The sequence below is a fragment of the Triturus cristatus genome, chromosome 4_1 (genome assembly GCF_964204655.1).
Source record: "Triturus cristatus chromosome 4_1, aTriCri1.1, whole genome shotgun sequence".
Classification (NCBI taxonomy): Eukaryota; Metazoa; Chordata; class Amphibia; order Caudata; family Salamandridae; genus Triturus; species Triturus cristatus.
The window spans coordinates 644466563-644494236 of record NC_140585.1 but is presented as its reverse complement, the minus strand read 5'-3'; the positions used below and the strand labels follow the sequence as shown (position 1 = coordinate 644494236).

At 44.4% G+C, this 27674-nt stretch overlaps 1 protein-coding gene and 2 long non-coding RNA genes across 6 annotated transcripts in view; 1 reads left to right on the top strand and 2 right to left on the bottom strand.

Annotated features, from left to right (window-relative positions):
- Positions 1-1531: 1531 nt before the first annotated feature.
- Positions 1532-27674, bottom strand: part of LOC146855326 (uncharacterized) — a 915814-nt gene continuing 889671 nt past the window's right edge. For all 4 annotated transcript variants that reach the window (XM_085653035.1, XM_085653037.1, XM_085653038.1 and 1 more), the window contains one exon: positions 1532-2031. In XM_085653035.1, coding sequence (XP_085509161.1) covers positions 1927-2031 — 105 coding nt within the window. In that variant the 3' untranslated portion in view covers positions 1532-1926. The remainder of the gene's footprint in view (positions 2032-27674) is intronic.
- On the bottom strand, positions 11757-13594 carry LOC146855328 (uncharacterized). The gene is made up of 5 exons (XR_014981309.1): positions 13279-13594; positions 12478-12536; positions 12293-12381; positions 12118-12206; positions 11757-12027 (listed from the first exon to the last, which is right to left on the bottom strand). It is a non-coding gene; the product is annotated as an uncharacterized LOC146855328 (long non-coding RNA).
- LOC146855327 (uncharacterized) lies at positions 17658-19446 on the top strand. Its single transcript, XR_014981310.1, has 5 exons — positions 17658-17973; positions 18716-18774; positions 18871-18959; positions 19046-19134; positions 19225-19446. It is a non-coding gene; the product is annotated as an uncharacterized LOC146855327 (long non-coding RNA).

Sequence of the window (27674 nt, the reverse complement as noted above, 5' to 3'; positions counted from 1 at the left end):
GTCCTTCATCTGGCTAAACATTTGTAAAGGGAAAGGAATGTTTTCTAATAGTGAAGAATATTAACTTTTGAAGACTTCTACATGACTGCTGGCCAATAATTCAAACCGTTATTGGACCTAAATGTGGGCTACAAAAACAGTGACCTTCGGGAAATTCAATAAAAAAAAATCAAGAGTGGGAGAAAGAAATTCTACTTGGCTCTTTTATATTAGGCATTTTAATTTCCTGTATCTTTGATCTCTTTATTACATTTTCCAACAGTTCACACTTTTGCCATGGCACAATGTCTATCTGTCATAATTCAACTAACATCACCCAACAACTCTGGTGCATAATAGGTCACAAAGTCCCATAGGTTAGTTTTCAAATTTCTATTTCTTGTAATCAATTTCAATAACTGCCACACTGCATTAAAAAAAAACTCCCATTACCATCGTTGGGGTAGACTCTCATATCAAATTCTGCAGTACCTCAGCAAATAAAACCCTTTGTGTTTTCTAAAGAATCTTTGAAACACTCAATTTACTGCTAAGAGTCAAATTGTGCACAGTACCGAACACTACTAATGCCTTAAGCACAGTGTGCAAAATTATCCGTCATGGAACTATTCTGTACAATATTCCCTGCTAGGCCTAAAAGCATCCTTTACTGTTTCACTGACGTCTCTTTAACCCAATACCAGTCCTTGCACATTCACCCGTAGGTTTATATATATCATTTGTATAGCCTCTTGACAGCATTCCTGTTGCATATATTCATTTCAATAAATATTATATCAACACTAGACCTCTGGGCAAACTTTCATTGTGCTCCCCATTGTACCACTGGAAAGATATATGGCCTAATTTAGAGTTTTGCGGATGGGTGTGTGCTCCGTTAAGAAGACGGAATAAAATACTCCATCACCCAGACAGAGTCCCCGCCTGCCAAATTCTGAGATGTCCAATGGACATCTCTAGCATTGGCAGGAACTACGGTCATGGTGGTTCCTGTCAACGCATTGTAAGTTTGACATATGGGTCTATCAACATTATGGAGCGGCACTGCAAACTTAAAAGATTTTTTTTTTCCTAAACATAACCAAAAAGTGGGACTTTGTTTTGGAAATTAAAAAATAAATGCCCCCGCACCCCACTATTGGAGCTTTCTCTAATGGAGGCATTTTGCAGTTTTTACTGCCCGCCGGTGATGGGCAGTGAAAACTGGCCATGTGTTCACCCACTCTAAATTGGGTGGGCAGATGTGTGGCCGGACTTCCAGCAGCCCTTACTCTGTCGACCGTCAGAGGTTGATGTCAGCAGCAGAAAAGGAGTTGGAGTAGTCTGCCATCGACATAATGAATGTCCGCCTGTATCTAAATGAGGACATGCGTACCTTCAGTTTGGCGGGGAAGGTAGTCTGTTGCGACTTAGTAGCCTCTCCATCAAACTCTAAATCGGCCCCTTAGTATTTGCAGTCCTTCAAATAGAACATGAATTTTTGCCCAAATTGTTTTTTAACTAAGAAGGCAATAAATACTACGAAAACTACTTTGATAAGTCTCAACTGCTTATTTAATTATAAATGAGTACGCATTAAACTGTACATTTGATTTTCAACAATTAAATAGACGGTAGTTGATGTTGCAATTATTTCATAGTAAACAATACTGGATACTAAACCCTTTGGTCCCGATTACAATTGTGGCAGCAGTCCTGTTTCAGCACAAACTCCCTGTGAACATGCCACACTGAATGAAACCATGCATGAATCTCATAGTTTCTTGTTCCGAGGGGTGCAACATGAGTGGGGTGGTAAGTGCACACCACTATTTACCCACCCCACGGTACCAGTGATTAGTGGGTGGATCTGCGAATCAGGCAGGGAGAGCAATAGGTACATTTGATTTAAATATTGTTTCTCCCTTTTTATCCCGAGGCCACTTTTTACTCTCCTTCTTGTATCTGGAAAATTATTTTCTGTTGATTGTCCATACACTCTTTCAGTTTATCCTCAGTCAAAGTCAGCCGTTGCTCCAGAATGGACACAGTCTGCAAGAAAATCATTGGTAATTAAAACAAACAGAAAGTAACTGAACGTCACACAAACAGCACTTAGCGAGTTGCACTGCATTCATGAATCCAAAAATACTACCTTAGAGAAGATCAAAGTTTAGTGAAAGCTACAGTGTAAAATCTGAAGCACTACAGGAACAATGGAGGTCAAAACATATTCCTCATGAAAATTCCAGTTCACCAGTTATAAATGGTTTCTACTAGATTACGTTTTTGGCATAAGTAGCTTCAGCCTGGGCCTCATGCCCATAGTAGTAGTCCCCTTTATTGCAACCAACAGAAGAGTGTGAGCGGGCAAGGGAAGAAAAAACACTGCATTGTCCATCTGTTACAGACACTGATGGTATGGGAAGTGGGCAGTAGGCATGCTCAAAGTCAATATGGTGTGCTCACTGCTCACTAAAGGCTGTACCGTCCTTAACTGGCTGCAGAATAAGTTTCTGTCATTAAAATATTTCTGTGAAATTCTATATCTTCATGCATATTTCTCAGCTCATGAATCCTCCCTCCCAGTAATAGCTCATTAAAATATTTCGGTGAAATGCTATATCTTCATGCATATTTCTCAGCTCATGAATCCTCCCTCCCAGTAATAGCTCTCTCATCTGCCCTGCATGTGACTAAACCATGGTATATATGTGTTGGACTTGGCATCTCTGCAGGGTCATCCCCAAACCTTTTGCCATCACCCTCCTACTTTCTGAAACCGTTTTGTTGGCTTTTTAGGGCTCTGTGCACTTTACCACTGCTAACCAGTGCTAAAATGCTTGTGCTCTCGCCTTTAAATCTGCTGAAATTAGCTTACAGTCAAGTGGCACATTTAATTTACTTGCAAGTCCCCAGTAAAGTGGTACTACATGTATCCCTGGCACGTAAATTAAACGCTACTAATGAGCCTGCAGCACTTATTGTGCCTCCCAATTAAGTAGCCATTTCAACATGTCTCAGGCCTGCCATTTCAGCCTGTGTGCACAGTTTTAGACTGCCATTTCGCCCTAGCAAAATCAACTTTTTGACAGGCCTAAACCTTGCTTTTAATACATACAAGTCACCCCAAGGATAGGCCCTAAACAGACCATAGGGCAGGTGCAGTGTATTTAAAAAGCTGGACATGTACGTTTTTGATTTCAACTATTTTTTTTTAAATTTGAGCAAAAAAGAAAATGCACAGTACAAACACTGTAAGAAAAGAAAACAACAGTAAAGTCCACAAGGTAAACATAACCATGCCAAGCATACAATAGAGTAGTCTTGTGTACATTTTGTAGCATATAACCAGAAGGAATGAAGATAGCATACACAATAAGTTGTAAACACAATCCTGAAAGATAACACAGTTTGGGCAACTCATTAAAATAAGCAATAGTCCATTTAAACTCAGTTGTGAGTGCACTGCGTAATAACTGAAATAAAAAAGGCAGATAGTGCGAAAGAAAGAGAAGAAATAGGGGCTAGGGGGAAATGGAAGGGGATGGAGTGCACAATAAAGATGATGAAATTCACCAAGGAATCATACTACATGTATAAACTGTATATTGGAACACCATTTAGGGTGGTTTAGACTTTTGCAGATAAACAACAAAAGAATCCCATAGACAACGTGCGCCAGACATGTTATGTCATTTTTTATACATCAATCCATAAATCAATTAAGCAATCAATCAGGGCTTTATAGAGTGCACTACTCACCTGTGAGGGTCTCAAGGCGGTGGTCATATTATCAGCAGTTCTAGAGGTACATAACATATTGCACCATTTATTGAATAGGATCTCTGATGTGGATTTCAACTGAGAGAGAATAGTTTTTGCTCCAAGAGCAAGCATCAAGTCTCGGAATATATCTTGTGCGGATAATCATACAGGATGTGGATCCATAAAGGATGTGGATAGGCTATTTGACCTAGGGTTATGGTCAGGAAGTCGAGCTTAAAAGGGATCTTGAAAATGTGTTCTATCGTGCCTTGGAGTCTGCCCCACAAGGGGTGAGTTAGCTTATATGTAAGAAACATATGTTCAAGGGATCCCCTGCCCTCCCCACAACGCCAACAGGTATCAGAAGTAAGAGGCCTAATTTGTGGAGTCTGGAGGGGGTCCAATATGTCTTATGTGTAGACGAGAATAGAGTAATTTTTGCCCTGATGGTTGATTTCCAAATTCTACTCCAAACATCATCTGAGAAGCGAGATGAATAAAAGGGTGAAATAAGAGGCTGCCACTCTTTATTATACTCCTAGATAGGGAGGCCTTAGGTGGTTCTAACAATTTGTATAAGCGTGAAGCAGAATGTCCTAATCTCTTAAAGTAGGGAAACTGGGAGAATGTGGACGAGGAAGTTTACGTATAACACCCAAATTAAAAAAAAAATATAAAATGTTATGCCAAAAAGTATATGAGAATGGAATTGGATTGGCAGGGATAGCCAGTTCGCTGATTGTGTTAAGGGCCGATAAGTCCCAAATTAGCGTTTTCCCATACAATTTAATTGTATGATTGCACCATAAGGAAGTCGTTATTGATCCAGACAAGTGATTAAGAAGGCACTTATCTACCTGTAATAAGGCAGCGAATGTGTCCAGGAACATCAGTTGAGAGTGGGCGATATGTACATTTTTGATATGTAGGATTGTCAACAGCAAAGAAAGCGGTAACAGGTGGATTAAATATATTTCATTCCACAGCCACGGTGGGGAAAGGTTATCGAGGTCCCTGAACAACCAACAGCTTTGTGCTGCCAAAAAGGTGCATTGATATCTGAGTAAGTCGGTAAGTTAATGCCACCTCGTTTCTTGTTTAAACGCAAGATGCCAGTCAAAATTCCATCGCGCTTGGCTTTCCACACGAAATTGGTAACTAATTTATCTACTTCCACAAAAAAAGAAGCAGTGAGAGACATGGGCAACATACTGGTAAGGAAGTTGACCATTGGTGAAATTATCATTTTGATTGTTTCCGTGTGCCCCCACCAGGAGATGTGTTGAAATAGAGTTTTGGTTACATTAAATGATAGGGAAGTGTTTAAGTCGCTACCAAACCAAATGCCTTGATATGTTTTTTTTTTATTTATCTTTTTATTGTAAGTAACTTGTTAGTTGAATGAAGCATTTTTGACTTTGCTGCAGTACAATTCAAATGTAATTTGCAACATAGTGCAAAACAATTCCTCATCCTGTTAATCCATCTCCAGTACATCCTCACTCAAATTCCCATTATTGTTGTGCCTTATTACTGTCCCTATCAACCTCTCAGAGGGACTGGTAAACTTTCCTCCCCTGTGTGTGTTTGACTTTGCCCTAATCTGTTTCCACTTCTTTGCTTAACATCTGCTACTGTATGCCGGGCTTTCTGTGATCATGCATGAGTCCATGTCTTTACCCCAGTCTCGGAGAGTTGGTGTGGCTTGGGCTCCCCAGTGTCTTGCTATATTACGTTTTGCTATTATCATACCCAGTATAGCCCATATTTGGTCTTTCCAACTTAGATCTGTCCCATCCCCGATATAGAGGAGACACTGTTTGTTTAGTCTCTAATTCTAAGTCTCCCCGGCAGACCCTGGCCATTGTGTTCACCACTTCTCTCCAATACTGCATGATCACTGGACATTCCCATAATAGATGATATAACATACCTTCCTGTCCACGTGATTGCTGGCAATATATGATGATTTCTCTACCCATTTTGACCCTTGTGGCTCTAGGGAGGTAGGCCCCATGTAGGATTTTAAATTGAATTAGCCTTAATCTCGCAGAAATAGCTAACTCCCTAGGGGTCCAAGGACTTCCTGCCAGTCCTCCTCATCCAGATCACCCAAATCACGATGCCAGTACCCACGGAGCTTCTGAAGGGGATTGAGGAGTTATATAGTAGCTTTTGAAAGGTCAGGGAGATTACCTTACATTCCATAAAGTCTGTGCGAAGACTGTCCTCAAGCAGTGAGGCTTCAGGGGGACTATTCCCTGGGGGGATGGGCGCCATTAGGACGTGTCTGACTTGTAGGTACCTGAAGGTTTCTGTTGGGGCCAGTGTAAACTTCGTCTGTAGATCCGCGACAGGAATCACCCCCCTCCCCATATCCAGATGTTTCCCACTGTCGAGATACCAATGAGGTCCCACCTGTTGAAACTTTTGCAAGTGTGAATCCTGCCTATCTTCGTGCTGTCCCAGAGCAGAGTGCTTTGGGTCAGAATGACATGCCACCCCAAGCTTTTGTTTACTGTATATCATAGGGTAATCATGTGTGTGGTGAGTCCTGTAAGGACATTCCCTCTAGGTTTAGTATATAAGGCCCTTGTGTACCCTCCCCTGCCCATCAGTAACCTATCCATCTTGTATGCCGGTTCATCACAAAGAGTTTAACACAAGTCTTTTGTGCCCACAGACAAGTTGGGGCCAGGGAAGGGAGGTAGGAAATTCCAGAAACCTCTAAAGAGGGAGGACTCCAGAAGCTTCTTTCACTTCAATGATGGCACGAAGGATAAAAGGTGGACCCTCAGAACCAACTTTGCAGTACCCCTCAGTACACCTCTGGACCGGTGAAAGACTCGAAAGCACTGTAGTGCTGCTCTGCTGCAAGAACGACTGCTACTCTGCTGTCATGCTGTCTTGGTGAGAAGGACTGGACCTGCATCTTGAATCCAGGACCACAAGAGTGACTCCAAGGGCTAGTTGGCCTTTCTCCTGATCAAAGCCCCAGGGAACGAAAAGGCTCCAACTACCTTGAACCCTGCACCTGTACTCTGTCTGCCGTGATTCTTCTCCTCCAAGTGTTGCCACCACTGTCCTGCGCCCTTGGAAGTGGACCTGATGGTGGTCTGCCAGCTTAGCTGTGGTCTTTTGGACAGAACAGATGCAGTGCGAGGCATCTCCTCGAAGCTCCGTATCAGAAAAGCTGTTGCACGATGCATCCTCAATGCAGAACCTCGTATTACATGCCGCACCTCACTGGAACCGCCGCTGTGTGACGCAGTCTCAATGCAGGATTTCGTAATGCTCTGCAACCAAGATTTAGGGTACTTAGTTCAGATGGCCTTACTGGGTCCCTGTGTATGGCCAGCGCTCCACAGTTGTCAACCTGAACTTGTGACTCTGCCCTGCATGTGACAACAACAGGGTATATTTGTGCTGGACTTGGCCCTGTTTGCCTACACCCTCTTGTTTTCTGTGTCCGTTTTTGTTGGCTTTTAAGACTCTGTGCACTTTACCACTTCTAACCAGTGATAACGTGCTTGTGCTCTCTCCTTTAAATAAGGTGAAATTGGTTTACAACCAATTGGCACATTTATTTTACTTGTAAGTTCCTAGTAGAGTGGTACTACATGTGCTCAGGGCCTGTAAATTAAATGGCACTAATGGGCCTGCAGCACTGATTGTGTCCCCACTTAAGTGAAAGTTGGCATTTTCTTGGTGCCTGCTGCCTGTATCCTGGTTCATATGACTTGGTGCAGTGGCAGTTGCGAGGTTCTATAGGGCCCTAAGTCAGTCACAGTCATCACAGTTGGCCTGAACTTGTGACTTTGTCCTAGTTTGGTGCAACCATATAACCACAGTTGGTATTTTTTGCTTTTAAGCACTGTTTTTACTCAAATCTTTTAAGTTGCATATCTCTGATTTTACTGATTGGATTTTTTGTTGTTTTGGTGTCAAATAATGTATTCAAGTTTACTCTAGTTTTCTATATTGGTGTGGGATTTTTCTTGTGTGGTGCTTTCACTTTATAACTGTTTGTGTGCTGCATAAATACTTTACACATTGTCTCTTAAGTTAAGCCTGACTGCTTTTGTACCAAGCCAGAACAGGTTAATTTGAGGTTTGCATGTGTTTCACCCTGACAGGAGTTGTGGTTGCTGCTCTAGTAGGGTTTCACCCCCTCAACCAGTAACCCAATTCCTCATAATATGGACCTGAGTTGTATGCTGGCATCAGTTCCTAGGATATTTCCCTGTCCCATGAAGGTGTGCAAAGAAGAGCTGAGAGATCATTAAGGACAACAACAAACATTTGACATATTTCCATACCCTGAAATGTTCATCAAGGTGCTAACTGGCAGGAAATAGAGGAGGGCAGTGAGTAATCTAAAGAAAGATATAGCATTCACCAGATATAGCGAGGTAAGTTACTTTTTCTTCTGATGAATACTTCTGCCCACAATTCATCACCATATGAGTGAGCCCTAAGGCAACACCCCCCACGGGATAGGACCAAACAATGCTGGTTAACCAGGGAAGTTCATAGAACGCAGCCTCGCTGAGTACGTTTTACTGTGAGTCTTAGCCAAGAGGTTAAAATTGCTCAGAAAACTATAAAAGAAAGAACATGTGGGTGCCCAGCAAATATCAGTCACTGGAAAATACTAGTGAGAGCAGTAGAAACCACCATAGCCCTCATTGAGTGGGCATGAATGCCAGCTGTAGGGTGAAGATGCAACAGGCCTTAGTACCCAATGTAGCCCACAAAGAGCTGACCATTTAATAGGTCCAGCCGTGAACAGTCAATATATTAAGTTACCGCAAACATGGAGCCCAGTCTATGTAATCTCTCCTCCTCAGTAGGGTGAGTGAGAGGAAATAAGGATGGAAGAGTGATGTGTCTGCCTTCCATCTGGACCAGTCCAACATTCAGCAAGAAGGAAAATAGATACCAAGTGCCTGTTTGGGCAGAGCACAGGGAAAGTTGGCCAGACGAAAGGTCCTATAGTTCACTAATGCTACGGGCCAAAATTCCCGCTACCATAAATAGGGTTTAATGTCAGTAAACATGTTTATACAATGGTTCTAAAGGGGAGGCCACAAGGAAGGTCAGTACTAGATTCAAATCCCAGTGTGGAAGGATAAACTGCAAAGGAATGAAGATAGTAAACTTATCATAAAACACCCCACCAGTGGTGACTTAGAGAGGGTTGGTTGGGTAGACACATTATGGCAAATAAAGCAACCACATTAACTTTTAGGGGTGCGACCACCAAAACCTATGAAAGGAAGAGTGAACAACACAGCACTTCAGAGAGACAACAGTGGAAAGGGTTCAAAACTTCCTACTCACATCAAGAAACAAACTTTCACCAATGACCGGCATAAAGCAGGTTTCCCACTAGCTAAAATTACATCATACAAATGTGTATTCACAGCTGCAGCATCAGAGTGCTGGAACGTAGTACACAACCATCCAGCTGTGAGAGCAGTCCGTTCTGTGTGGAACAGGAATAAGGGCTTGGAATACTGATTCCCAAAGATCGGCATACCAAATTCTCTGTGCTAAATTGAAGCCATCAAGATCAGTTCAGCTAGGTCCTCCTCCACCTTATGCAGTATCCTGGGCAGAAGTGGGGTTCATGGTTGTATGTATTACAACCATGACTAGTCATACCTAAAGACATCCCCCATGTATTTGGAAGGAAACAATTACCACAAAACAGGACATACTTCTTTTCTGAGCTGTGGGCATCCCAATCTGGAAATCATGTTTGTCAAATCAGGTTGAAATTCCCACTCCTGGTCCACGGAGGGACACATTGGACCTCACAATGAGGGAGCCCACAAGCTCTGCTAATACTTGGAAGATGCCTTTCCGCAGAGCTCATTGTCACAGGCATGAGGAGTCCCAAAACCGAGTCTAAAACCCAGGAGCGGTGATAGATTCCCATTGGCAATGTCGTTATAATATATATTAGAGCATGTTAATCCACTCCTAAGATCAGTGCCCTGTGAATACACTCAGGATGTTTGCCCTCTCCCTTCTTCTTACATACCGAGATGCTGCCGTCATCCTTTTGTGTCAACAACAAATTTGAGATTTGGCAGCCATTTTCAAAGATGACTATGTGGCACAGAGTGACACTATTTATATGCACTTCTATGAGGCAGCAGGGATCTCATGTATGCCTTAAAATATGCACAGTTTCTGATTCCTTCCTGGACATAGTTAACTGTTGTAGGTAAGACAGAAGGAGAGAGCCATGGATGCTTCTAGTCACGGGGTTGAGTAAATACATCACTCAGACCGTGGCATAACGGAAAATGAGATGGTATGGATGTAGGGACCTCCATGGCAGGGTCAGACTGCAAGTCTTTTGCAAAATAACAGGCAGTTCCATCTTACATTAAAGTAATGCATGCACCACAAATAGTGTCACTTATATATGGGTTCTTTGGATATGCCTTAGTGCAATAATGAGTGCCCTAATGTACAAACTCACAGGCACTGTTCAATTCCATTTCCAGATACTTTACTGTGCAGCATAGACTGGCTGCCATTAACGTACACCTATAAAAGTTTTCTTCAATAGAAGTCTTATATGGCAAAATTGTTTCTTCATTACCGCAGCCATGCAGATATGTTCTGCCTCTGGACAGATCACTTGCCCACTCTTTTCTACCAAAAGATAGATTCGCTTCACATGAGGTTGTAGCTCATGAGCTATTGGTAGAAATGTCAGCCTTAGGGTGGTCTTCTCCCCAATCTTTTGCCTTCCTCCTCCATTTTCTTTCTGAACTCGATTTTGCTGGCCTTAGGACTCCGAGCACTTTAACACTGCTAACCAGTGCTAAAGTTCATGTACTGTCTCCACTAAACATGGTAATATTGGCTTATACCCAAATGGCATATTTACTTTACTTATAGGTCCCCAGTAAAGTGGTACTATATGTGCCCAGGGCCTGTAAATTAAATGCTACTTACTAGTGGGCCTGCAGCATTGACAGTGCCAATCACTTAAGTAGCCCTTTAAACATGACTCAGGCAAGCCATTGAAGAGCCTGTGTGAGCAGTTTAACTTGGAAAAATAAACCTTTTGCCAGGCCCAAACCCTCCTTTTTAATACATATAAGTCACAGTAGGGTTGACCCTGGCCAGCCCAGAGGGTGAAGTGGAAAGTAGTTAAAAAGTAGGGCTTGTGCTTTTAGATTTTACATGTCCTGGTAGTGAAAAACTCTCAAATTCGTTTTTTACTACTGCAAGGCCTATCTCTCCCCTGGGAGAGCATGGGAGTTGACTTTTCACATTTTATAAGTGTAATATCCAAATGGGAAGACATAATTGGTGTCTCCGGAATCCTATTTTAAAATCCTAACTTATGGTGAAGTCAGATTTTGAATTACTATTCTGAAAAGCGCCCTTTTAGAAAGATGGCATTTTCTTCCCTGAGCCATTTGGTACCTGCAGCCCTTTTCTAGTAACGTGAATGGGTGTAGTCGGCAGTTGGCCTTTGTGTAATTCCTCCTAGACTGCTACACACAATGGGAACTTAGGTGTGCGCAGCCTCACTTACACCTAAATAGGCTGTGTCCTGTCAAAGGGTCTAACAGCCCTACATTGTCACTTTAGCCAGGTTACAGCCCGGACAGGGGAGGTAGGCTCCCATGTACTTCAAAGATATAGCCTTGAAGCTTCTCCCACCTTCCAGAACCAGGGCACCAGGGTTTAAAAAGGGGACCACAGACCCACACCGACCATCCTCCACAGCCATTAACGATAATGGGGCAACCCAGTAACCCTCAGAACCTGGGTAAGATAGTGTGTGCAAAAAACAATGGTTCTGTCGGAAAATGAACGGACTAACTTAATGAGTACTGAATACACTGCAAATTCTCAAGGACACACACAGACCATAAGAAACGGGACAGAATCCAAGTCTCTTGATAGAATGATGTTAATTAATGTATCAAAAACACCAAATTATTTACAGTGTAATCCAACCAAAAAACACAGAATATGGTGAAACAATTAGTGAAACAGTGATACTTAGCACAAAACACATCACATATAACGAATATGTACAATGGACAATACATAAAAATAATCAACAAACAAGGTCCTATTTACAATACATAAGCCACTTAAGGGTTCAAAGTTTCCTCGTTATCTAAGTGGATTTGCATGTGACACATAGGACATGTAACGTCGACGTTTCGACCCTAGAATAATTGTGCTAATTATTACGCATCAGGTTGGGTCTTCATCAGGACAGACGGGGTTGGGGACCTGTAAACGCAAGGAATATGGTGTCAGGGCCATGTGTGTGTTACATGTAATGGAAATATTTAATTTCCCAATTACCAACAATTGTCTCACCTGGGGGACCAATTTAAATTATAGGAAAAGGATTCCTGTTGTCGCAAATGCAGATGGCCAACATCAAATGTTGAGATACTAGTTCAATCCTGCAAAAGATTAAAGAGGAGGAACTGGTTTAAAACCTGGATAGGTTGCGTCGGAAATGGTGGAAACATACCATCAGTTCTCTCACCTGGGGAACCTATTTAAAATATAGGAAAGGGATTCCTGTTGTCACAAATGCAGATGGCCAACATCAAATGTTGAGATATTAGTTCAATCCTGCAAAAGATTAAGAAGGAGGAACTGGTGTAAAACCTGGACGGGTTGCGTTGGACATGGTAGAAACATACCTGTGTGCACATGAGAAGAACATACCTTTAGGACGGAGATATGATTTGGAAGGGAAGTGGTGCTGTCTCTACAATCGCCACAAGCTGAAAGAACAAAGAGCAAAGGGGTGTTTGAGTAATTAAGGCCGATTAATCATTTAGGAATAAGACGCCTCTATCAGTATCATTTACTCGTGGAACGACGAATAATTACGGAAGAGGCGGTGGTCAAGACCACGAAGTAATGTATATCACCCAAACGCCTGATAATCAAGTGTCAAAGGGGACTGAAGTCAAAGCGCCAGGTGTCGCAGTTATACGTAAAATTTATCAGCCGCACACAGAATAACTGGAGGTGCATTGTGTCAAAAGCGCAATCTTTCACAATTATGGTAGTGCGTGAATAAATGAGTAAAGTTGACTTGGTGGTGATATTGCCAAGTATACTGTTTTACTAAACCAAGTCCGTGAAAACAAATGCAATGGACCGATGTATCACGGCGTATTTTAGTAAATAACGAACGGTGTTGCCGTGTATAGATATTGTAACAATTAAACTGGGGCGGGAAGTTGTCCCCCGTACATGGAATAATAAAAGTCAAAGGTGCCTGGTACCAAAAACCGCAAAGTATCACAAATGCGGTGGAGCGTTAGTTGTATAACTTTATGATAAACCTGATGCCAATTTATGGGTAAAGACGACTATTGCCATATATACTTTTTAAACTGGACCGAGTCCTTAAGGCACCACAAGGAACAAATCTATCTTAGCTTATTGTTAATTGACCAGCGCTGTGGCCGTGTACTGCGTTCAATCGATGAGTCAGACGGCGCGATGTCGGCTTACTTGGAGTCCGTGAATGGACATCTGATTCCGTCTACGGCTCAGCTGCAACTGACAGCGAGCTCCCGCCCTGAGCTAACTATATGACGTAGTGGAAAGCCATGGGCGCGCGGCTGTTAGAGTGAATCAGCAGAAAGAGGAAAGCCAGGAATGGATTTGAGGGCGGGCTCCAGCAAAGTAATGACGAACTGACGGGACCGATGTTTATTAAAACGGGAGGAAACACGCCAGAAACAAATGAATTTATTTATATTGAACAAGTAATGATGATTTCGTGTGGTATTGAATGCATGATAATTAACATATTTAAACATTCTTATATACATCGTACATTTGACGAAAACGCGATGTGAGCGCTGTAGCCTTTACTTATAGTGTATTTCTCAAACTTGACTTGATTCAACAGTCACAAGAAAGTTGTAATAGCAGAAGATATAGTGAACCCCATCCATATGGGAATTAATATATGTGGGCATTCTTACAATCAATGTCCATGTGGGAACCAGTGAGGTGGTTCATGCGGATGTGCTATGAAATTGCCTTATAACATGTTTCTCAAACACGACATAGTTCTGAAATCACATGACACGTGTGGTGGCAGAAGTCATACTACACCCCGTATATATAATTGGGTGACACATTACTTTTTGAAAACATATACACAGAGCTAGACTAGCACAAGTCATACTTATACAGGTTCGCAATACAGGCACATATTTATCACATATCCAGAGATGTCAGCATGAGATAAGTGAGCCTTGGCAGGGGTTACGCTAAAGAGTGTAAACATAGATATAAACACAGCATGCTTTATGCGACATTCCTTTATGTATGACTCTTGCTAAATCTTCCACGAGATCAAAAATAAGATTTAAAGTTTGCTCATTTGCAAATAAGTTTCCTCATGCTCATTCAGCCCACTATTGGTGGCATCCAAAAGATGGATCCAACGGCACTCTTTAAAGTTGAGAGAGGTGCCCATGTTACCACCCCTTCTGTGTAATGTGACCTTCTCGAGCACCCACCATTCTAGGTCTAGATGTGTATGTCTCTTGTTCGTATAGTGTTCTACCAGTGGAGCCCCAAGGGATTTACATTTGATCCTGCTCTGATGTTGTTGGATCCTGTTTTTCACTTTTTGTGTAGTCTGGCCTACATATATCAGTTTGCAGGGACATCTGATTGCATAAATCACGTTTTGACTGTTGCAATTTGAAAAGTGGTTCAGGGAATACGTCTTTCCCAAATGATCGAAGCTGGTACCCACTTTGGTGTTCGGACAGACCTTGCAGTGACCGCATTTGTGATGTCCATGAATTTGTGGTAGTTGTAGCATAGATCTTACATTAGGTGTTGGTGGGGGTTCCAGGTACGAGGATACTACAAACTCCTTAACGTTTTTGGCACGTTTGAACGCAAACATAGGGACTTCAGGATAGCCGATCTCAGGGCCCACCAGATTCCAATATTTTCTAATGACTTTATTGATCTCGTTACTTCTGGTGTTGAATGTAGTAACACAGATTAGTCGTCCCATTTCTTCGTTTTTGGGTTGCACCTCAAGGAGCGTTTCTCTGGGCCTGTACCAGGCCCTTTTCCGTGATCTGTTCAGCAAGCCTTTAGGGTATCCTCTCTCCCTCAGTTTGGCAATCAGAATGTCAGTTTCTTTGAAATAGTCACTTCTTCGTGAACAGTTGCGCCTCAACCTTAAAAATTGTCCATACGGGAGATTATCCCGTAGGTTTCTGGGGTGGTGAGAATTATATTGTAACAGAGTGTTACGGTCTGTAGGCTTCTTGTATAGAGACATCACAATGCTTCCGTCTTCCGCTTGTAAAGTCAAGTCTAAGAAAGGTATTGATTCCCTGTGATATGACATGGTGAATTGAATGTTATGATTCTGTGAGTTCAACCAAGCTGCAAAGGCTATTAGTTGATTTTCTGTCCCAGTCCATAGCATGAGGACGTCATCTATATATCTCTTCCACGCCGTGATGTTGTCTAAGAAAGGATTCAAAGCCGAGTAGATGGTAGTATCTTCGAAATGATCCATATAAAGATTCGCTAAGCTCGGCGCGAATCCGGCCCCCATGGCTACTCCTTTACATTGAAGAAAAAATTCGTTGTAAAAGATAAAGTAGTTCTTTTCCATCGCAATGTGGAGTAGTTTGACAAGGAAGTCTGTTGGAACCCAGTGTGGTCTTGGACGAGAGTCCAGTACGTTACTCATGACTTCTATAGCCTCATGTTGCGGTATGCTGGTGTATAGCGAGCATACATCTAGAGTCGCAAAAAATTGTAAGGAACAGTCAAAAGGTTGGCCTTCAAAAATTTGGATGGTATGCATAGTATCCCTGATGAACGACCTAGTTTCCAAGACAAAAGGTTGTAAAAAACTATCAAGGAATTGGTTCAAGGGTTCCAAGATGGAGCCGCAGCCGGACACGATAGGTCTACCAGGAGGTTTTGAAAGGTTTTTATGGACCTTAGGGATGGTGTATATTGTGGGTATTCTTGGGTCAGTTTTATTAAGGAATTTGCTCTCAGATTCCGAGAGGAATCCCTGTTCAAGGCCGTAGGTTGTTAAATCACGGATGAGCTTAGCAATCTCCCTGGTAGGGTCATATGAGATCTTTCTGTAACTGTCGGGACAGCTAAGCTGAGAATTGATTTCTTTTATGTAATCTTCAGTGTTTTGTACGACCACCGCTCCACCCTTGTCTGCAGGCTTAATTACAATCGACTTGTTGTTGTTTAATGTAGACAGTGCAGACCTTTCTTCTTTGGTGATGTTGTGCTTGATGTACTTGGTGTTATTGACCATGTCATATCACAGGGAATCAATACCTTTCTTAGACTTGACTTTACAAGCGGAAGACGGAAGCATTGTGATGTCTCTATACAAGAAGCCTACAGACCGTAACACTCTGTTACAATATAATTCTCACCACCCCAGAAACCTACGGGATAATCTCCCGTATGGACAATTTTTAAGGTTGAGGCGCAACTGTTCACGAAGAAGTGACTATTTCAAAGAAACTGACATTCTGATTGCCAAACTGAGGGAGAGAGGATACCCTAAAGGCTTGCTGAACAGATCACGGAAAAGGGCCTGGTACAGGCCCAGAGAAACGCTCCTTGAGGTGCAACCCAAAAACGAAGAAATGGGACGACTAATCTGTGTTACTACATTCAACACCAGAAGTAACGAGATCAATAAAGTCATTAGAAAATATTGGAATCTGGTGGGCCCTGAGATCGGCTATCCTGAAGTCCCTATGTTTGCGTTCAAACGTGCCAAAAACGTTAAGGAGTTTGTAGTATCCTCGTACCTGGAACCCCCACCAACACCTAATGTAAGATCTATGCTACAACTACCACAAATTCATGGACATCACAAATGCGGTCACTGCAAGGTCTGTCCGAACACCAAAGTGGGTACCAGCTTCGATCATTTGGGAAAGACGTATTCCCTGAACCACTTTTCAAATTGCAACAGTCAAAACGTGATTTATGCAATCAGATGTCCCTGCAAACTGATATATGTAGGCCAGACTACACAAAAAGTGAAAAACAGGATCCAACAACATCAGAGCAGGATCAAATGTAAATCCCTTGGGGCTCCACTGGTAGAACACTATACGAACAAGAGACGTACACATCTAGACCTAGAATGGTGGGTGCTCGAGAAGGTCACATTACACAGAAGGGGTGGTAACATGGGCACCTCTCTCAACTTTAAAGAGTGCCGTTGGATCCATCTTTTGGATGCCACCAATAGTGGGCTGAATGAGCATGAGGAAACTTATTTGCAAATGAGCAAACTTTAAATCTTATTTTTGATCTCGTGGAAGATTTAGCAAGAGTCATACATAAAGGAATGTCGCATAAAGCATGCTGTGTTTATATCTATGTTTACACTCTTTAGCGTAACCCCTGCCAAGGCTCACTTATCTCATGCTGACATCTCTGGATATGTGATAAATATGTGCCTGTATTGCGAACCTGTATAAGTATGACTTGTGCTAGTCTAGCTCTGTGTATATGTTTTCAAAAAGTAATGTGTCACCCAATTATATATACGGGGTGTAGTATGACTTCTGCCACCACACGTGTCATGTGATTTCAGAACTATGTCGTGTTTGAGAAACATGTTATAAGGCAATTTCATAGCACATCCGCATGAACCACCTCACTGGTTCCCACATGGACATTGATTGTAAGAATGCCCACATATATTAATTCCCATATGGATGGGGTTCACTATATCTTCTGCTATTACAACTTTCTTGTGACTGTTGAATCAAGTCAAGTTTGAGAAATACACTATAAGTAAAGGCTACAGCGCTCACATCGCGTTTTCGTCAAATGTACGATGTATATAAGAATGTTTAAATATGTTAATTATCATGCATTCAATACCACACGAAATCATCATTACTTGTTCAATATAAATAAATTCATTTGTTTCTGGCGTGTTTCCTCCCGTTTTAATAAACATCGGTCCCGTCAGTTCGTCATTACTTTGCTGGAGCCCGCCCTCAAATCCATTCCTGGCTTTCCTCTTTCTGCTGATTCACTCTAACAGCCGCGCGCCCATGGCTTTCCACTACGTCATATAGTTAGCTCAGGGCGGGAGCTCGCTGTCAGTTGCAGCTGAGCCGTAGACGGAATCAGATGTCCATTCACGGACTCCAAGTAAGCCGACATCGCGCCGTCTGACTCATCGATTGAACGCAGTACACGGCCACAGCGCTGGTCAATTAACAATAAGCTAAGATAGATTTGTTCCTTGTGGTGCCTTAAGGACTCGGTCCAGTTTAAAAAGTATATATGGCAATAGTCGTCTTTACCCATAAATTGGCATCAGGTTTATCATAAAGTTATACAACTAACGCTCCACCGCATTTGTGATACTTTGCGGTTTTTGGTACCAGGCACCTTTGACTTTTATTATTCCATGTACGGGGGACAACTTCCCGCCCCAGTTTAATTGTTACAATATCTATACACGGCAACACCGTTCGTTATTTACTAAAATACGCCGTGATACATCGGTCCATTGCATTTGTTTTCACGGACTTGGTTTAGTAAAACAGTATACTTGGCAATATCACCACCAAGTCAACTTTACTCATTTATTCACGCACTACCATAATTGTGAAAGATTGCGCTTTTGACACAATGCACCTCCAGTTATTCTGTGTGCGGCTGATAAATTTTACGTATAACTGCGACACCTGGCGCTTTGACTTCAGTCCCCTTTGACACTTGATTATCAGGCGTTTGGGTGATATACATTACTTCGTGGTCTTGACCACCGCCTCTTCCGTAATTATTCGTCGTTCCACGAGTAAATGATACTGATAGAGGCGTCTTATTCCTAAATGATTAATCGGCCTTAATTACTCAAACACCCCTTTGCTCTTTGTTCTTTCAGCTTGTGGCGATTGTAGAGACAGCACCACTTCCCTTCCAAATCATATCTCCGTCCTAAAGGTATGTTCTTCTCATGTGCACACAGGTATGTTTCTACCATGTCCAACGCAACCCGTCCAGGTTTTACACCAGTTCCTCCTTCTTAATCTTTTGCAGGATTGAACTAATATCTCAACATTTGATGTTGGCCATCTGCATTTGTGACAACAGGAATCCCTTTCCTATATTTTAAATAGGTTCCCCAGGTGAGAGAACTGATGGTATGTTTCCACCATTTCCAACGCAACCTATCCAGGTTTTAAACCAGTTCCTCCTCTTTAATCTTTTGCAGGATTGAACTAGTATCTCAACATTTGATGTTGGCCATCTGCATTTGCGACAACAGGAATCCTTTTCCTATAATTTAAATTGGTCCCCCAGGTGAGACAATTGTTGGTAATTGGGAAATTAAATATTTCCATTACATGTAACACACACATGGCCCTGACACCATATTCCTTGCGTTTACAGGTCCCCAACCCCGTCTGTCCTGATGAAGACCCAACCTGATGCGTAATAATTAGCACAATTATTCTAGGGTCGAAACGTCGACGTTACATGTCCTATGTGTCACATGCAAATCCACTTAGATAACGAGGAAACTTTGAACCCTTAAGTGGCTTATGTATTGTAAATAGGACCTTGTTTGTTGATTATTTTTATGTATTGTCCATTGTACATATTCGTTATATGTGATGTGTTTTGTGCTAAGTATCACTGTTTCACTAATTGTTTCACCATATTCTGTGTTTTTTGGTTGGATTACACTGTAAATAATTTGGTGTTTTTGATACATTAATTAACATCATTCTATCAAGAGACTTGGCTTCTGTCCCGTTTCTTATGGTCTGTGTGTGTCCTTGAGAATTTGCAGTGTATTCAGTACTCATTAAGTTAGTCCGTTCATTTTCCGACAGAACCATCCTCCACAGCCAGCTGACCATGAAACAACAAATCAACTCAGTCGCCTCTTCAAGCTTCCACATACTTTGCATGCTCTGCATAATCTTCAGATGGATCCCGAGCAACAAGAGAAAGACTGTCACTCAGGCCCTCATCGCAGCCTTCTCGACTACTGCAACGCCCTCAATGCCAGCATTTCCACCCAGCTCCTCAAAAGACTCCAGACCAAACAGAACAACTGCAGCCAGACTCATCCTGGACCTCCCTAAACAAACTCAATCGCCCCCCACCTGAGAGACCTCCACTGGTACCCCATCCAGAAGAAATGCCAGTTCAAGATCCTCATGCACACCTACAAAGCCCTCCATGACCTCGGACCTACTTAATCAACCATCAACTGAACTTCCACTAACACTCCACATACCTGCACTCCTCTTCAATCACCCTCGCTCACACACCTTGCATCTGACGCAGCCGCAGCAGTGGCCACTCCTTCTCCTACATCGCTGCCAAGACCTGGAACGACCTGCTCCTCCAGCTCTGCACAGACTCCTCGCTGGCAGAATTCAGAAAAAGACTCAAGACCTAGCTCTCCGACAAAGAAACAGTGCCCAGATAGCCTTATGGGTGACAGTGTTCCTCTTTGTAAATGCTGATTGACACTTCTGTGCTGCTACAAGGACTGACACTCCTGCTCTGAAGGAACTGCTGCGCTGCTGACCAATTGCCTTCTTGTTTCCCCAGCGGCCCGCCATCCTCCGTGCCCATTCGCAGCCCCCTGCCACCCGTCTCCCGCCTCCCAGCTGCTCCTCCCTCCCACCTCCCTTTAAATGGCGTACACGCGCAGCGGGCGCGCCTAAGGCAAGCCCGTCTGCGCCTGGACCGCGCCGAGCACCAGAACCCCTGGCCCCCGCACCAGCCATGAAGACCGCCTCCGATATGACACCAGCACCCTTAATGCTCTCAACTCAGGACGGACCCTCACCTGCTGCAGGGCCGCCCTGAAGCGCACCCACGGTCCTTCGCTTCTCCTGCATCGAAGACGCCGAGACACCCGCGACGACAGAACACAACCAGCTCCGATGCATCCTGATCAACACCCGCTCCGCATGCAAACACGCCATCGAGCTCTAGGACCTACTCGACACCGCATCACCAGACGTCGCCTTCCTGACCGAGACCTGGATGAACAAAGCCTCCTCTCCAGACATCGCCATAGCCATCCCCGACAGATACAAGATCGCCCCCAGAGACCGCACCAACGGAGTCGGAGGAGGAATCACCATCGTCCACAAGAAGACTATCAGGGTCTCAACAAACACCGACGACACTCTCAGCAACGCCGAACACATGCACTTCCAGATCCACACGGACCCCAAGACCACCCTAAGAGGCACCCTCGTCCACAGACCACCCGGACCCCGACCACAATTCTACGACGCCATCGCCGACTTCATCAGCACGCACGCACTGACCTCCACCGACTACATCCTCCTCAGAGACCTGAACTTCCATCTGGAGAACAACAACAACAGCAACTCCTCCACCCTGATAGACAACCTCTCCAACCTCGGACTAGAACAGCTCGTCACAACGCCGACCCACATCGCTGGACACACGCTCGACGCCATCTTCTCCTCAAGCCCCCACGTCTCCTTCAGCCACGTCTCCGAACCCACCTGGACCGGCCACCACTGCATCCACTTCACCTTCCGGAAACCCGTCGCACATCACCGCACCCTACAGATCCCCCGTCGCTGCTGGGGCAAAATCACCGAAGTACAACTACAGACAAACCTCGCACTCGACCAACCCCTCCAATCCAGACGATGGTGCACACACCCTCAGACGATGGATGGACGACTGCGCCAACACCTTAGCCCCGCTGAAAAAACAAACCCTCAAAGACACCAGCAAGAGAGCCAACTGGTTCACCCCGGAATTCCTAGCATCAAAGCGCACCTGCCGGAAGTTGGAGAACATATGGCACAGCGAGAAGTCGCCGGGCAGCCGCGCAGCCCACAAAGATGCCATCCGCAACCACCACCACCTCATCAGGACCGCCTAGAGGACCTCCTTTAAAGACCGTCTCGACAACAACGCACACAACAGCAAGGAGCTCTTCAACGTCGTGAAGGAACTCTCCAGCCCCAGCTCCTATGCCAACGACATCCCGCCGTCACAAGCCCTGTGCGACTCCCTCGCCACCTTCTTCCACCGCAAGATCGCTGACATCCATGACAGCTTCAACCCCCGGACGTCCCTAACAGGCCCCAACACGCCAGACCCACCACACCGCACCGACCACGACCCCCTGACAACCTGGGCAAACGTGAGCAACGAAGACACAATCAAGACCATGGGCACAATCCACTCCGGCTCGCCGTCTGACCCTTTTCCACACCACATCTTCAACAAAGCCGGCAGCTCCATCGCACCCCACCTGCGCAACATCATCAACCTCTCCTTTGAGACCGCGACCTTCCCTGAGAGCTGGAAACACGCCGAGATCAACGCCCTACTGAAGAAACCCAAGGCGGACTCGAGCAAACTCAAAAACCTCCGGCCCATCTCCCTGCTTCCGTTCCCAGATAAGGTCATCGAGAAGATAGTCAACATCCAGCTCACCCGCTACCTCGAAGACAACAGCATCCTGGACCCTTCCCAGTCAGGATTCTGCAGCAACCACAGCACCGAGACCGCCCTCATCGCCGCCACAGGCGACATCAGGATCCTACTGGACAACGGCAAGACGGCGGCCCTCATCCTTCTGGACCTCTCCACCACCTTCGACACCGTCTGCCACCGCACACTACGCACACAAATCCACGATGCAGGGATCCGAGACAGGGCCCTGGACTGGACCTCCTCCTTCCTCTCCGGCAGAACCCTGAGAGTCCGCCTCCCCCGTTTCGATCCAAAGCCTCCGAGATCATCTGCGGCGTCCCGCAGGGATCCTCTCTCAGCCCGACGCTGTTCAACGTCTACATGGCGCCTCTCGCACGCATCGCCCGACATCATGACCTCAACATAATCTCCTACGCCGACAAAACGCAACTGATCCTCTCCCTCACCAAGGACCTCCTCACCACCAAATCCAACCTCCACCAGCGAATGAAGGCTGTCGCCGACTGGATGGAGGATAGCCGCCTTAAGCTGAACAAGATGGAGATCCTCATCCTCGGGCCCAACCCCTCAGCATGGGACGACTCCTGGTGGCCCGCATCACTGGGGACACCCCCCGCACCTACCAACCACGCACGCAACCTGGGAGTCATCCTCGACTCAAAACTCACCATGACCAAACAAGTCAACGCTGTCTCCTCCACCTGCTTCAACACCCTCCGTATGCGCCGCAAGATCTACAGATGAATCCCGACAGACACAAGGAAAACAGTCAACCAGGCCCTAGTCAGCAGCAGACTCGACTACGGAAACGCCCTCTACGCCGGAGCCACGACCAAGCTCATCAACAGACTGCAAAGAATCCAGAATGCCTCTGCATGCCTGATCCTCGACATCCCACGCCGCAACCACATCACCCCCCACCTGAGGAACCTGCACTGGCTCCCCGTCGACAAAAGAATCTCCTTCAAGCTCCTGATCCACGCACACAAGGCACTCCACAAGACCGGCCCAGCCTATCTCAACAGTCGACTCTCCTTCTACGTACCCAACAGGAATCTCCGCTCCGCAGACCTCTCCCTAGCTACCGCCCCATGCATCCGTAGAACCACAGTCGGAGGCAGATCCTTCTGCCACTGCGCAGACAAGACCTGGAACACCCTCCCCCTCAACCTACGACAAACCGAAGACCTTCTAACCTTCAGGAGACGACTCAAGACCTGGCTGTTCGACCAGTAGCAACAGCACCCCCACCCCCCACTCCCCACCCTCAGCGCCTTGAAACCCTTGCGGGTAAGTAGAGCGCGTTTACAAATTATTTGATTGATTGATTTATTGACCTGCATCTCTTGAACCCAGAGTGACTCCAAAGCTAGTTGGCTGGCCTTCTGATCTGAAGCATCAGAAACATAACAAGCTTCCAACAACATTGCACCTGCATCTGGACTCTGCCATGTGAGTCTACCCTGCCAAGTAGTTCCACCACTGTCTTGGACTCTTGGAAGTGGGCTAAGGTGCTTGCCAGCAGAATCAATGCATCTTCTCTGCTGAGTGGTGCATCCTGGAGCAGAACCATTGCATCTTGTCTGCTGAGCAGCACATTCCTGAGAAGAACTGATGCATATCCTCTGCTGAGCAGCACATCCTGGAGAAGAACCGCTGCTGATGTGTAGATTGGACCCGTCGCAAAGACCCGCATTGCCTCCGTAGTCCTCGGAACTGCTGCATCGCCTCGATGGTGCAGCGCATAGATTGCATAGGCCCTCACATTTCTTATCGATAGCAGCCTTGATGACTACGCCGGACTCTGCATCACAGCCTCACAGCTCTTTGGAACCAATGCATAGCCCCGATTGCACACTTCATCCACAACGCAGCACCTCGCATCAGATTTGAAGCCCTGTCGATGGGATCCTCGATGGTGACACAACAGGACCTCGCATTGCAACCTCACCGTATCTCGGAACCGACGTGCCGCTTTGGCTGAGAGACGCATCTTCAACACCGATCCTCGCAACGCTCTGCAACCAGGATTTAAGGTACTTTGTTCAGCGAGCCTAACTGGGTCTCTGTAGCCAGCCAGTGCTCCATCGCAGAGAGCCTGAACATGTAACTTTGCCCCGGTCAGACTCAACCAGATATCCCCAGAGGGCGCTGTGTGCTTTATGGCACTATTTCCTCTAAAATCTTTAAAATTCAATACCTTTGGTTCTACTAATTGGATTTTTGTCATTTGTGTCCTACTTTATTTATTGAAAATCACTCTATTTAGTAATACTGTTGTGGGCTCCTTTTATGGGGCGCTTTCTCTGTATTACTGTTTGACATGTTGCACAAATAGCCTCTGAGTTAAGCCCGACTGCTCTGTGCCAAGCAACTAAGGGGGTGAGCACAGGCTAATTTGGGGTTTTCCTGTGCCTTACCCTACCTAAGATTGTGGTTGCTGTTTTACCAGGGCTCACAGCAGAGTCAACCAACAACCCACTTTCTTACAGCTATGATAGCCCCATTTAAAGTCCACATTTTGACAATCAATAACCCACCTTGAAACACAATCTCCTTCTTTGAAGATCTTGGGAAAGCGTTACTCCTCTGACCTCCTTTGAAGAAGAATTGTGGTCTGGACTGATGTTATCTCCTGTGGCACTATTTTGATCTCATGTCCTGGCGGAGCTTGCCAGGGCCATCCAGCACTTACTTTTATTGTGCACTTCATGGAGGATGTGTACAGGTACGTCCTTATTGTCTACATACTTAAACCTGATTAGGATAACTATGTTTTAGCTTGGGATTTTCCCTGCTTTGGTATATATGTTCACTAAAATGTAATAAAAATTGTAAAATCATAATAAGAAGACCACCACCTTATGAGACTGCAGATGCCAGTGGAACACTGCCCTTAAATTATGTCTGCTTTTCTTGCAGTCGTTATTGAACAAGGTGTTTCTACTCATCTTTGAAGTTGGACCCATACGAACAGAGTTAGCTTTCAGGATAAATCTAATGGCCTGAGAGCAGTTTTCTACAGGGCTGGCAAAATCAGCATGCCCTCCATTAAAACTCAATTCAAATCAGCCATATTGTCTAGGGAACCATCTTTATATTGAATGCTTTCTTTATTAATGATGGAGTGTTTATAACATTTCACCTATGGAATCCTCTCCGTACTTTTCCCCTTGCAGTCCCTCAACCACAATTTTGGATAACTAGGCCCATACAAGCAAAACAAAAAAAGCATACACTTCTTCATAAATCGAGGAAACACTCCCCACAACAGACAATGTCAAATCCTAATACCTACACCTGACCAATCTTATATCTACCTTCAAAGTTGTCTAATGCTCCTTATTTCAAGATCTTCACAATGTCTTACGCTCAACATCTTGCCTGCACCATTAACCCTATTCTCTTACTTCCTTGCACATCTTTTATGTATTCCTCACTCTCAGGAGAATGTTTGACACTGTACCTCTCTTCTAACATATAGGCCATGAGAGCAAACCATCCAGCACTCCTCTTCAGCCCACCTCCTTCCTAATATCCTCTAACCTAATATCTCCCTCGGGCTCTCAGCATTCTCACCCACATCTCCTACTGAACTTATACACACTCAAAGCTGCAAGCAGATCATGTGTATCATCTGGCACCTACAGTCCTCAAACCACGTAACTGCTGGCTCTCTCCTCTCATGTTTCAGCTTAGCTTCACCAGAAGCTCTCTTAAATTGCTTGCTTAGCACAAGCATCTTTCCACCTTGCTTAAACAACACACAGGTGACTGTTCTGTTTCTACTATCTACCACCTTCTCTCTCTACTTCCCGTTTCCTTTAAAATTCTATATCAATAGGGTTAACTCCTTTACTGCCTTCTTAATTAGACATACATTACTCAATCCCATTGTTCAGGATTTTGGATTCTGCACTCATCATAATTGTCCCTCTCCCACCTGTCCAATTTCATAACTAAAGCATATCACGATCACCTCTTCTCGATTCTAATACTTCTAGATCTCAAATCCAAACTTGATATTGTGGGTCATCCCACCCTACTGATCACACTAATATCTCTCAGATTGCTTTGTCTTGGTACCGTGGTGCTCCCTGCTTTTACTCTCAACTCTACCAATACTATTCCTGAAAGAGCCATCTCCTTTTGTCTCGTGCATACCTCAGCCAAATCATAGTCTCCGTTGGAGTTTCATGTTATTACTAGGCTGATACCCCCCAAATATTTCTCTTCTCTCTCAGATTTACTTCCCACCTACAACAATAGATTTTTGATTGCCCTAACAGCCATCCATCACAGAATGTCCATCGGATCACTTATGCTAAGCTTATCCAAAACAAAAGTAATCTACTTTCCTGCATCTACTAACCTCCCCATCTTTATTCACACCTAGCCCCAGATAGCAATCCTGTCACACCCTCAGCCAGAAACCTCAAAGAACACTTCAAAACGTCTATAAATACTGAAACAATCATAGGTAATACAGCTAATGTAGCCAGATTTCAATTGTTTAATATTGTGAAAATCTGTCAATGCTTTTTGTTCACTCGGTCAAGTCGCTTGTCAAAGTCAAGTGTCCATGCCAACAGTCTTCATGTGTGTTTTCACCAGCACTTTTTTATACCCGATTTGCCAAGTTACTCAACTTTGTCACAAGGACCCTCTATAACCCCGCCAAACACATTTCGATCTCTAACTACTGCCACCAAGCTGGACGGCTGTCAGCTAAATTCTGGGTTCTCTGTATATTATTTAATCTGGTGTTCAAAGCCATATTACTTCCCCTCAATTCTGGGCAAATATGTCACAACACATAACCTACACTAGGCCAAACTTCTCTCTGTCACTAACAAAACTTAATGTGCTACTTTCAGATTTCAATCCCATTTCATAGGATACCTCCACTGGAATTCTCCCACAGCTTATCTCCTTCGAAACTGTTTTTGCAGCTCACCTACTGTCAGGGAAATAATAAGTACTGATCACACACCAAGATCACTTCCACACTAATTCAAGAACCACTGTAAATAAGAGCATATAGAGCACTGTATGGACTGTAATATATATGATAAACGTGCACCATACATCAATGCCACAAATATCTCTATAAGTTCCCACTCCAAAAGACAAATGCTTATGAGCCATGCAACTACTTGCTTAGTACAGCATTTCTATTGAAATGCTTTTGCTGTGATAATAAATAAACGAGACTCACTTTTCATGACATGCCACATGCTTGTAAAATTTGTGTGGCAGTCAAGATGGCTATGAGGATGTGACTGGTTATGTTAAGTTATTAGGTTTTCTAAAGTGCCGGCAATACCCAGAGCTGTCTTGTTGTTAGCTAAGGCAATGGAGAACACAGTAGGGAAAAAAATAAGAGACTA